We start from the raw sequence: 12,899 nt of genomic DNA on the forward strand, positions 1-12,899 counted from the left end.
CTGAATGTTGATATCAAATAAAGCAGCCGTAGCGTGTATACCTGAAGAGAGGAGCTGGGAAACCCTGCGCTAGACACATCAACGTCAAAGAAGAGCCTCGGTGACGTTTTAAAGCCACAGAAGAGAAATCGCCCGATAAACGAGGAGCGCTGCTACTTGTCGGTTCTGAATCGAAATGGGAAAAAAAGCATTCGTCGTAGTACGTGCTGGCTTAAGCGTTTTCTCACGATAATTCTTAATGCGGCCTGAATGTTTAGAGTGGGATTCCCGACAGAACAGCTGGTTGTTTCTTTTCTTTTTTACCTGAAAGCAGGTGCAGGAAAACCTTGCGCTAAGCACGTCAATGTCGACGAAGAGCCTTGAAGGCGCTTTAGAGCCACTAGGGAGAATTCGCCAGTCAATCGAGGAGCGCTGCTACTCGTTGGCTCTATATTATTACGACATTGAAATTTGAGTTTTGATCCACTGGGATCGGGTCGGCAAGGATAGGGTGAACCGGCTATATACGACGTGTGTGTGTATCTTTACCTGAACAAAGGTGCAGGGAAAGCTTGGGCGGGGCACAGAAGATTGAAAGCCATTCCCGAACTTTTCCTCAGAACGAATCCGTAGGATTCGGAAGCGAATCGCGGAGCGCTACTGCTCGTCGGCTCTGCATCACAACACAATACGGGCGCAATTGAATTGAAGTTGGTTACAAAATCGACGTTGCTCAAAATCGACCCCCCTGCCTCGAATAATGTATGGGAATCTATGGTTATTCACCTGAACAAAGGTGCAGGGAATGCTTGAGCGGGACATAAAAGATTGATGGCCATTCCGGAACTTTTTCTCAACTGGAAACCGACGTATGATTCGGAGGCGAAACGCGGTGCGCTACTGCTCGTTGGTTCTACGAAGAAATTTTACGCGACGCCAAGATTCAATTGAAAACGTCAAATACAACATTGATTGGGTTCGATATCCTGTCGTGAACGTTAGGGATAGATTTTTCACCTGAACAAAGGTGCAGGGTAGGCCTGAGCCGGGCACAAAAGATTGATTGAAATGCTGGACGGTTTCTTGAGCGTGGAACTCGACGATTCAGAGGGAAATCTCGGAGCGCTACTACCGGTTGGTTCTAACAATTTCATCGCAAATAAAATTATCCCACCATGAGATTTGGTTCTGTCAATTTGAATTTTTCGACTGCCTGACTGCTGGAATGGTTTTTTTTACCTGAAGGCAGGTGCAGGATAAGCCTGAGCCGGACAGAGGAGAGTGAGCGGACGACCCGTCATTCGTTTAGAATTGGTTGAATCGGAAGCGAAACGAGGTGCTGTACTACTCGTAGGTTCTAATGATCGAAAATGTCCAAACTTTCACGTTTAACGACTTGCAAACATTCGGCGGGGGGAAATGAGAGACAGACTGTTGAATATACCTGAATATCGGTGCAGGGTAAGCCTGGGCCGGACAAAGCAAAGTTAACGAACGCCCGATAATCTTTCTCGAGCTGGAAATGGCCGAATCGGTGGCGAAACGTGGCGCTGTACTACTAGTCGGTTCTGTCCAACACATCGCAAAAACCGCGTTTTTTAAAAGAGATTTCGGACCTCTAATTTAACGAATCTAACGACACATTTGGATGTTGGGACAATGTATAGCTATTGGACAATGTATACCTGAAAGAGGGTGCAGGGTAAGCTTGAGCCGGGCAGAGTAACGTCATCGGACGGCCAAAGACTTCTTTAGCGTTGGACAAAGTGGAAGCGGAGGCCAAACGAGGAGCTGCGCTGCTGGTCGGTTCTGAATGACCATTTTAGTTGTGAGGTTTTATTATGAAATTTGATATCGAGTAACCCTGTGCGCAATGAAAACGCGTGTCTAAGATGTCGAACCGTTCCCAATATAAACCGCTTGCCCTGTGTCTTGTGCTACCGCCATTTATAAATATATACAGAGGGTCTATTTATTTCCAGAGAAGACTGCGGAAAGAGAAAAAGGAGAGAAAAGATAAGAGGGGAGAAATGGAAACATCTGCTTTCTTTCTTTTTTCTTTTGAACTTTTGAACGGAGGGGGGAAATGAAATGGCCATTTTTAGACTACTACTCACGGCGAGTGACGCTACAACTCCTCTTACTACTAACCTGTGGGCAGGAATGGGGAAACTCTGGGCTTCGCAGAACATGGCCAATGGCTGGCGTTGGGATTTGACAAAGACGTAAGATTTCGATGAGGCACCCACACGTGGAGCCACGTTACTCAATGGTTCTAGCCGAGAGGTATGCAGGAATGAAGCAACCAAGAAAAAAAAAAGAAAGAAGAAAAGAAAATGTGCGTGTGAGTCACACAGCGCAACACACACACTTTGGCTTACCGGAAGCTAGGAACTGGGTAACCCTGAACGCCAATAAACAGCGCCACATTCTGGCCGGAACGACGCTCAATGACGTAACTTTTCGTTACAGAAGGGATGCGCGGAGCGCCGCTGCTGACTGGTTCTATTAGATCATTTTTTATACGGAGAATTGATACGTCAATCACACACACATTTTACGGGGGAGGACTATTTATCTAAAAGGGTATTTTTTTTTATATGGATCGATTGGAATCAGAAAAAAAGAGTTCCCAGCCGCGTCTCTCCACCGACCGGTCCCCTGCACCTTTCGTCATTGGCTCACAATTTTTGAAATTTTTTCTACGTCAGATATTTTTTCAAATTTTGTTTTTTTGATAGCAAATTGTCTCTACGTTTCATTGTGCAGCAGGGGTACCCTATCCCAACATTCAGGCAGTGCAGTCGAATCAACCAGTGACAAAGTATTTTTTAAAAATAACAAAATTTACAGTTTACAAGAAAGACAAAATGTTGACTAGAAGCAAATGAACAAGTTTAGGAAATTGCGTCATGTGTAAACTTTGTCAACTGGTTGAAAAAAAAAATGTATTAAAACTTGTGTGGGTCGTTCGGGTAACTCACCGGTGACGACTAGACGTCCGGCAGTGGCGCTGAGTCGAGTTTCGCCAGTCAGGCGATGCTTGGTCCGGCAGCGATAAGATTTGTATCCATCTTCAGGTGACACGTCACGAATGTGCAATTCACCGCTAGGCAAAACCATGTACTTGCCATCTTTGTTTTCGCATTTTTTGTAGCGAGACAAATAAAACAAGAAAAGAAGAAAAAAAATGCGGATTAGATCATCTGTTGAATTCACTTGAACTAAATCCCAGGCATAGAAAAAAATGTACAGAATTTGTTTCTATCCGAGAGAGTGAATCCGCCACCGTTGATTTTGGTATAGAAATTTTTGTGACGTAATCGAGAAAAAAATGTTTTGTTTTGTTTTTGCTTGTTTTGTAAAATCATTGCTCCATAATTCAACGGTTGACGGACAAAGTGAAATAATTTAAGAAAAAGGAATTTTGGAGGGGGGAGGAGAGAGAAATTGATTAGTCACTCAATAATTATCGACCTGTATAAATAAAAGAAACAATTCAAAAATTGTCAAAAATTCATTAGTGAAAATTCCACGTTCATTTGCTGACCTGCAATAAATAAAAAAAAAAAATGTGGTTCATTAGTGGGAGGGGGGGGGATCCATTTCCTTCCATTCCGGCATTCCCGGATGGATCTAAAGAGCGCTGCCAAGATTCTGGCATGGAGATTTGATTCTTGTACACGTGCGTGTGTGTCGTGTATGGTTGGTGGCTTGTGAATCAATACCGTGGCTGTCGGCCGTAATGTGAGTCCCATCATCTCCCACCCAAGTGTCGACGATGACAAAATCGCTGACGAACGACGGGATCAAACATCGGAGAAGCCCAGCGTTGCCTAGCAACACGTATTCATCGTGCACATGGACCTGGTACGACTGGCTCACAACTGTAACCAAAACATAAAAAGGGCGAGTGTAAGATGATGTGATGATTTTGTTTACCCCAATCAGAGCCACCAAACACCTCGCCCTGACTCGACGTCCACGACTCTATCTGGACCACGTCGCTCACGTACGACGGCACCAAACATTTCAGCAGTGCGGCGTTCCCACGCAGGACGAATTCGTCATTGACACGAACTTCGTAATCCTGCCACACGGCTTCCATGTTTTTTGGGGTTTTTTTTTTTTCATTACGGGGATAGCAAATCAATTAAAATCAAAATAATTCGCAATAATAAACCACACACATTTTTAAATCTAAAATTTCAATTTCCCTCTCCTAGGATTTATATGAAGGGGGGAATCAGGAAGGAAGGAAGATTTGTCAGGGTGAAACTGGGATTGGATTTTGTGGATTGCAAGTTTTTACCAGACGACGAGTCGGCTGGATGATAAGTTTGACCGTGATCGTCGAGCCAGGCTCCAACTTGGACCAAATCGGCCACGTAGGACGGAATACCGCACTTGAGCAAGGCCGAATTGCCTCGTATGACGTACTCATTACCCACTTCGCTCTCGTACGACTGCAGAACAACTAACCAAGAAATGCGTGGAATATAGGAAGAGACAGGATAGGAAATGAGTCAACTTAATTGAAAAAAAAAACTAGAATGGAGCAATGATTTTGTTCAATCTTTTCAATGTCGGTGGCGGAAAAAGAATTAAAACAAATGGGTGGCGCTTTCGGCCGAAACCGCAGAAATATACCCGTTGACTGGGTATCGAGATTGGCGAGTTCTCCTCGCTCGTCCGATATCGTCCAGGAGGCCACGTAAACGAAATCCGTCACGAACGAAGGGATCGTACATTTCAGCATAGCTGAATTGCCGAGGATGACGTGCTCGTTGTTGACTTCGACGACGTAACTCGATTGTACAACTACACGGAGGGGAGTATTTTACATTTTCATTGATAATAATCACCGACATAAAACCCACAAGACAGCCGAACAGAAAAAAAAAAAAACAACAAGAACCCGATGCCCCTTGCTGGCGTCGAATCCCGCTATCCTGTTTTGTGTTTTGGAGAAGATATGCGTCTTTTGAACGGGAGGAGAGAGTGGAGGGGGGTAGAAGGATATCACCATCTTCATATTCAAAAGAGTGGTGTTTACCAAAAGTGTCGCCGTGAACGACGTGATTGTCATCTACCAGCCAGGTATCGACGGTGACGAAGTCGGCGACAAAACTGGGAACGCTGCACTTGAGCACGGCGCTATTCCCGCGGATGACGTGCTCCAGGTTGACGTCTGTCTGGTATGTCTGGTGCACCACTATACATTTCGTTTTTTCAAACCGAGAGTGATTGGTCAAAACAAATTCATCAAAAAATTGATTGGGCACAACTTTTTTCCGCCTTCTTCACGCTCGAAATCCCGATCGATCGCACCTATTTGATTTTGTAACGGGGTGGGGTGGGTTTTTTTTACAGGGGAGGGTTGAAAGTGAAGGATAGTTTTTTGTTTGTTTTTGTTTTCATTCGTGCGAAGTACCATAGATTTCAGAATGGGTTACAACTGTCCCGTCATCGATCATCCACGATTCAACTTGAAGATGGTCGGCCATGAACGAAGGATATTGGCACTTGAGGAGGGCGCTGTTGCCGCGGATAACGTACTCTTTGCTGGCATCCAGGTCGTATTCTTGGCTCACGACTGTGTGTACAGGTAATCAATATCATCATCCGCGTCTGCTACTCTTTTTTTTTTGGGTGCGCTAGTCTTATACATCCGGTTAGTGATTGATCAACACATGTATCGGAAATTCATTTCTTCTAGATCCCCCCGGCCGATTAGACAACACCTATTGGGTAGGGTGGGGTTGGGATTGGGTAGGGTAAAGGTTGAAAGGAAGAGGTACCATAGAGTTCAGATTGGGTGACGACAGTTCCGTCGTCCATCATCCACGATTCAACTTGGAGATGGTCGGCCATGAAGGACGGGAATTGGCATTTGAGGAGGGCGCTGTTGCCGCGGATAACGTACTCTTTGTTGACGTCCGTGTCGTATTCTTGACTCACGACTGTGTGTACAGGTATAATTCGAATATCAACATCATTCAATAATCCAAAAAGATGACGAGCTTCAAGTTCAGCGACGATTTCCTGCAGCCATTTTTGATTTTTTGGGTAATACTCTCTCTCTCCTCATCATTAAAAAGGGACACTTTTGAGAGGGGAGGTAGAAAGTTGATACCCCAGTTGGATGTGGAAGAGATGATGTGATCATCGACGAGCCAGTGGTCTACGTGGACCGTGTCGGCAACGTAAGACGGAATGTGACAGCGCAGGACGGCCGCGTTGCCCAGGATCACGTGATCCTCCGACACGTACGTCGAGTACGATTGCAACACCACTAACCATCGGGTGTTGTCATTTGTTTTTTATTTCGTAAAGTTAACTTAAGTGCTACTACAAATCCCCCGTGATTCGATTAAACCAATTTGAAATAAAAAAGCCAATTTCGAATTGAGCGCCATTTTTAAATTCTCAGAACTTTTAAAAAACTAAAAAAGATGAAACAATCATAACCTTGTAGTTAGTTGTCAAAACTTTTGTGAAATTTTAAACGGGAAGCCTCTTGGCTCAAAACGGAAGTGTTCGATTAAATGAACGATAAACGGAAATGGCACCCAATTCGATATCGACCGCAGAAGGGGGGAGAGAAAGACTTGTATAACTTAAGGACTAGGGCCTCTTCTGGTATAAGATAAGATGGGAAAATGATTACCTGCTCGGACGTGGATGTCTCGGGAGACGATGGATCCGGCCGGATTGCGGGCTACGCATCGGTAGAATTGGGCGTGGACGTCTTGCTTGTAGTCCTCGGCGCGGAACGGCGGGAAAACCAAACTGCCCGACGTTTGAACCTGCCAGACGCCACAAAATTGAGATACTCGTCATCGTGCAAAAGAGCCCGCTGTCACGGTATAAAATACAACAAAGGCCAACTATAACGTCCCCCATCATCCAGTCAGACAAGGAGGGGGAAATCTTACACAAAACGAGATCAAAGGGTTGATAAGTCTGTCCAAGTGTATAGAGTACTGCCAGCGAAACAAAAGCTAATGTTCTTTTTTTGAAAACTAAACATTATTTCATGAAAAAAGGCAAGAAGAAACACGTTGGATGATTAACTGCGTGTGCGTGTCACGGACTATTCATCATGTTAATATCCACGCGGGGATGGAGGAGGAAAACGTCAAAACAACTTTTTAGAGCTAGGGGAGAGAAAAGTGAGTGAGAATGCGAGAGATTCGACAAGAGTTTTATGTTTTTTAAAATAAGAAAAAAGTGCTCATTGGCGGCGTCGTTGTTTGTTGCCGTCGTTCCTCTTTTAAAAAAGTTTCTCTTATGTTCATTTATGTTTTTGTTACCTGTCTGAGTCCGGGTACATCCGTGACGGGGCTGCCATCGGCTTTAATCCACAGGATCTCCGGGCGAGGATTACCCGTGGCAGCGCATTCGACCACCGTGCCGGTCGTGTTGGAAAAGTCGATGCGGTTGGATGGCTCCTTCAAGAAAACAGGTCCGGACAGAGACGACGAACTGGCCGCCGCTGTCGCGGAACCGTCGCCAACGCACGCACCTATCAATCATAGAAAGAACAATTTGTTGTTATTATTATATGGTCATCATCATCATCAGTCAGCGATTCCCCGCTGAGAAAAATAATCCCATTTTTGTATTCAAATTTATTTTGTTTCGATGACATGAAAATGGTCATCACAGGAAATGGCAACCACGATTTCTTTTTGTCGTGTTTTTCTCTCAAAATTCAAAGATAAACTTTGAATGTTTTTAAAAGATAGAAATTTTTAATAAGAAAACGCAGAACAGAAGAGACATTCAAAAATTTAGCTCAACGGTCAAATGCTCAAAAATAGTCGAAGCGTCTTTTTTTTGTGTGTGTTGAAAAAACCGGTTCAAATGCCAGACGCGCGCTGCGTCCTTTTAAACAGTTGCAGCTGCTGCTGGATGATGGCCGCCCTTCTTTCTATCGAGCAGATGTTGTACTGGCATACATAGGGATGGATGGATGGATGGGGAGAGAGGGGGGAAGGAGAGAGCAACATAGAAATCTACCTTATCGAGTTACCACCGTAAAGATTCAAGGAAACCCGCTGGTAGTTCCATCGTCTACAGGCAGCAGTGGTTCTCCAGAAAACACTGGCAACCACCTGCTAGACTCTTGAAGGGTGGCGGGGAGTGTGTATATGTACATCCGAGACAATAGAAAAATCGGAGAATCTAACCTTCCACCACGGTTCCAACCCTCATCTGTACACCCCCCCAAAGAAGATGAGGGTCTCAAGCTAGAGAAGGAGGACTTTTTTTTTTCCAACAGGCGTCTTATAACCGTACGTGGGGCGAAAACTCTCGACCGCACTCACAACTCTCACACAGCCATCATGATTTATACCTGCCATTTCCGGCGGCTAGAAGGGTGGATGAGGGGAGGGGAGCGAGTACGAGAGAGAGAAACGAAGTAAAAAAGAAAAATAAGTAAACCAACAAACAAAATGGTACGTTCCATTTTGTTATTGTTGTTGTTGGGGGGAGCGCTAGTAGATTCGTCGGCCTTGGCTAGTCCCCCCCACAAACTGAATATGAACAGCCGAGATCCCAAGAAACCATTGAGAAATAATCTACTGCTACCAAGAAAGACGGTGATTACACACACACAGAGAACGACTCTGTGTGTACCTGCCCTGATAGGGGGCCGACGTTACGTGGGCGAAACCACAAAGAAAGGCCATTTAAAAATGTCGAGAAATATTATAGCTGGCGTCGAGATTTCTTTCTTAAAATTCATTTAAAGAGAGAGAACCTTGACGGTGTACTATTAGAGTCCGTGCTGGAACAATGGTAAACCACTTCCGCTGGTGGAGAAAAAAAAGCCTTGGATATATCTCATCATGAAAGGGGTAAACAAAACAAAAATGAATTAAAAAGCAAAAGAAGGAGGGTGTCTTTTATTCCGTCCAATCGATCGTATCGCGAATAAACGTGCGCGTGTGTCAGGGCTGGGCCTCTACACTGTGAATGTGTAACACGATCCGTCGATTGGGAGGGAAGTAAAAAAAAAAAAACTGGCTTTAACCAAAGTTCAGGACATCGTTTTACAACAACGTGTAAAAGATTTTGCCCACCCATCAATTCTCGGTTCCAGCAACCTCATGCTTTTATTTTTTTTTCCCTTTTGTTTTTCGTTTTCATTTTTGCCCCTCTCCAAAAAATAGATGGATAATCTCATGTAGAGTGTACAGCGTAATTCTTTTGTTTCCTCTAGTAAGGTTTCTATTTGGTACTGTACTAGAGCTCTGTCTATAGTGTGTTGTCTAATCCTGGACCAATGATATTTCGACGATGATGGGACACACACACACACGCACACATCCGGTTGTTATGGCATTTGTTATCTGGTCGATACAGTCCTGGCCTGTACCAGATTCCATCACAAGACTTGACGCCAGCAATTTCATTGAGTTTGAATGAGTCACGGACAGTAACAAGAACGTGACGTCACATTTTCACGTGCGGGGTGAGAGCAGTGGGGGGGAATATCGAAAGAAATGGCCATAGATGTTTGTGTAGAATCTACACAAACTGGGCTGGCGTCTCTACTAGACACACTCTACTATAGCTGTGTAGGAAAGAAGTCTAGTGTATGTGCCATCGATCGGGAACCTTAGCAGAACAGAGCAGGAAAGAGAAATAGAGAGAAGAGTAGGAACGGGAGAGCACACACGAAAATACAAAAGGAAAGAGGAGGGAGAAGAGGGAGAGCCGGAGCGTGTCACGGCCCCTCCTTCAGCTCCGCCTTTCGGTAGTGTAGAGAGGGGGGGAGAACGACCTCAGGATCAATAGTCCCCGCTGCAGCTGATTCATCTCATCACTCCCCCCGCCAGTATTCTCTCCCCCCCTACACACACTATTCCACCTCTACACTCGGCCCGTCTGTCCAATTCCGCCATTCGTATTCATCGGAGCTTTAAGCGACAAGAGTTTCTACATTTTTTTTTTATAAAGATTTTTCCAAAAGATTTCAATCCAATCTTGTTCACATATATATCCAACCCTTTTATATCTTTATACAAATATCGGCCTTCACGTTCTGGGCCAGGACACGATGGATAAGTGGTGGGGGGAAAAAGCTGAATAAACATCTCTTGGGTGTGACTTTCGACTTGAAAAATATGTAATCAACCCTTTTCCCCGTTTCAATCCTCTTTTGTTACTTCAGTTCGGCTAATCGAAATCGGTTGGACCGTGACCGTTGAATGTAAAAAACAAATGCCAGTATAGGCCTACATCAAAAGCCGGAAACCCCCAACTAAATTCATTCGTTAGTCTCAAGGCTTCTAACCACACACACACACACACTTCTACAGACCGACAGAGTAGAATAACATCAATTCAGCTAGGCAAGTTGCAAGGCTAACTAGGTCATTGGCACCGATGGGAACTTTCCCACAGACGGCAGAAGAGGCGACCGACTATTTTTTTAAAAAAGAAGAAACATTATCGAATACGGATGTTATTGTTGTTTTCTGGACGAAGAGTGCTCCATTAATAATTGTTAGACTACCTGATTCGTCACCCAACAACAACAGAGTTTAAAGGGGGACCCATCACAACGGACATTCGGCTATTCCGGGAGAAGAACTCGGCGCTCACGTTTAAAACTGTAATTGTGTGTCGACTTTGGAATGTAAAGTGAAAATGCGTAGAGAAAGTGCAGGGGAGTGAGTGCGTGAAACCTTGACGTCTAAACGTGGAATGTTCGGTTCTGAAAAACAATTTCACTATTTTACTATTTTATTTTTTTCCTGTTTTAACGAAGGCGCACAAGAGTACGGAAGTCTGTTTCATCCGGTATGAATAACGAAGCTTGTTCTAATTACACGACCAGCTGTGGCATTAACGTGTAATACAGCTAGTAGTGGAAAAAGAAAAAAAAACCCCGCTAGAATGCTTTTATTAGTCGAACAACAGTCTAAACAACAAGGACGACAACGATAGCGTAGTAGTACTTGTTATTTTGATTTGGCTGGCAGAAAAAAAAAAGAAAAAGAAAAAACGGAAACAAAGGTTGTGGATATCGCTGGCATGATCGGAAGTCGATATATCACGACACAAAAGGTCGGGACAGGTGGCCGATCGAGACTCAGAAAAATGTCACGATCTTGATGCTAAAAAAAAGAGGGGGGGAGAGATAAGCTCCATAAACAATAAAAAGCAAATAAAAAGAAAAGGAACGTAAAGAAATTGGCTTTAAAAATAACTTTTCTCTAGGAGGACCAGGGGGGGAAAATACTATAACAAGATCCAGTATTTTAAGATTTTCGTTTTTTTGAATCGAGCTGGATGAAAACACAAAAGGGAGGAGCCAAGTGGGGTAGTGAAACCAACAGATCCGACAACGATACGGTATCGATCGGTTCATCAAGAAGAGAAAAAGGAAAGAAGAATGTCTTTTGACAAATCCTCTTGGTGAGTGGCTGCGCGCGCACGCGGAAGTTATGAAGATTCGATGAAAGACGCACGCAGCACACACGAGTACCGCACTACTTACTTACTACCGCTCGTGTCCGAAAGGATATTTTCATTTCCTCTCTTTCATTCGACGAAAAGAAGAAATTTCTTGTTTTTTCTTTTTTTAAATTAGATGAAGAGCCAAGGAGAGAGACCGTTTGGCTGATTGATCTAAGAACTTGTAGGGCCCATTTCACTGTGCAGTTCAAGTGAAATTCGGCGACTTTTGGATTTGTTGGTTCCGTTCTCGTCTGTCCTCGGCTCTTTTTTCTGAACGTCATTTCAACATTTCTACTAAGGGCTAAATCTACACACAAAGTCTGAACATATGTGGAAAAAGTTAATGATGCTGTTGAATCACCGCCTGACATTTGACAGATGGGCCGCGATGAGTGCACACGTGGGAAAGTTTTATTTTTCAGTCAAAGAAATAACAAGGTCTGCCTTTGCCAATCTTGTCCAAAAAATGTGAAGGAGTAGATGGGGAGTAGGGAAAAAAAGAATATTTGACGAGTGTGTGAAATTACCGGAATAGAATGCCAGAATTGTCAGGATGAAAACGAGGAAACGGTCGGATGCTGAGCTTCGATTGGCCGCCATGGCGACGGACGAATTGCTAGACGTCGACGTCGAAACCCGCAGGGGAAAATGCACAAAATTCCTGAATAAACACACAATAGACGATGCACTATTTTTTCTTTTTTTCAAAAAAACAGAACGAAACGACGTATTCTCCCTTCTAACCAACTTCAGCCCAAGACAGAGAATAATATCTCGGCGAAACCGAAAAGAGAGAAAACGCCAAACACTCTGCACAGACACACACACTAACACAGAGAGAGAAGAAGAAGAGAAACAAGAATTACACTCACACACCGAAACACAGACACACACACCAGCAGAAGCACGACTTGACTGGTGCACGAAGAAACACAAGGATAGTTTAACACGACAAAGTAACACACGACACAGACACAGACACTTATTTCTCGGTGAATAACAATCGAAAAGGTAGACGAGAGCAGCAGATGATGGTTTCCCAGCACCAGAATGCTAAGCCAAAACGATGATTGATATCCAATTGGGTGTAAGCAGAGGGAGAAAATGAGAATAGAGTCAAAATATCCGAAATGAGTTGACGAGAAGAACAGACGGTCCTTTCGACTGGATGTCAGCAAACTGTCTGACTATAAACAGCTAACACAGCAGCAGCCGATAGAAAGCACACAACATGCTTGCAGAAGGAAACTCGACGTCAATCCAACGACGCAGTGGCTCGATGACGAGTCGAAACACAAAGTTGAGCCACGCTTTTACTTTGGCTTGAAATTCAAATGCACGTTGAAACACCTGGACGCCATCTGCCGGTCAGCTGTAAAACTCGACTGCTTGTCGTCCGTCAAGGTTTGAATTAATATTGACACAAGTGTGCCTGGGAACAA

At 44.1% G+C, this 12,899-nt stretch overlaps 1 protein-coding gene across 50 annotated transcripts in view; it reads right to left on the bottom strand.

Moving 5' to 3' along the window:
* LOC124199894 (Down syndrome cell adhesion molecule-like protein Dscam2) overlaps positions 1–12,654 on the bottom strand; it is a 36,510-nt gene extending 23,856 nt beyond the window's left edge. For 24 of the 50 annotated variants that reach the window (XM_046595913.1, XM_046595904.1, XM_046595925.1 and 21 more), the window contains exons 1-6: positions 12,334–12,654; positions 11,985–12,118; positions 7,296–7,507; positions 6,650–6,788; positions 4,630–4,800; positions 2,964–3,113 (exon numbers count right to left, since the gene is read on the bottom strand). In XM_046595913.1, the coding sequence (XP_046451869.1) occupies positions 2,964–3,113; positions 4,630–4,800; positions 6,650–6,788; positions 7,296–7,507; positions 11,985–12,057 (745 nt within the window). In that variant the 5' untranslated portion in view covers positions 12,058–12,118; positions 12,334–12,654. Of the gene's footprint in view, positions 1–41; positions 166–996; positions 1,121–1,218; positions 1,337–1,423; positions 1,548–1,664; positions 1,789–2,963; positions 3,114–3,707; positions 3,867–3,921; positions 4,081–4,291; positions 4,457–4,629; positions 4,801–5,035; positions 5,195–5,413; positions 5,576–5,780; positions 5,943–6,115; positions 6,275–6,649; positions 6,789–7,295; positions 7,508–11,984; positions 12,119–12,329 lie in introns of all 50 variants that reach the window. The other 26 variants (XM_046595884.1, XM_046595888.1, XM_046595916.1 and 23 more) reach the window with 15 other exon arrangements.
* Positions 12,655–12,899: the final 245 nt, after the last annotated feature.

This window comes from Daphnia pulex, chromosome 8 (assembly GCF_021134715.1).
Source record: "Daphnia pulex isolate KAP4 chromosome 8, ASM2113471v1".
NCBI classification, from domain to species: Eukaryota; Metazoa; Arthropoda; class Branchiopoda; order Diplostraca; family Daphniidae; genus Daphnia; species Daphnia pulex.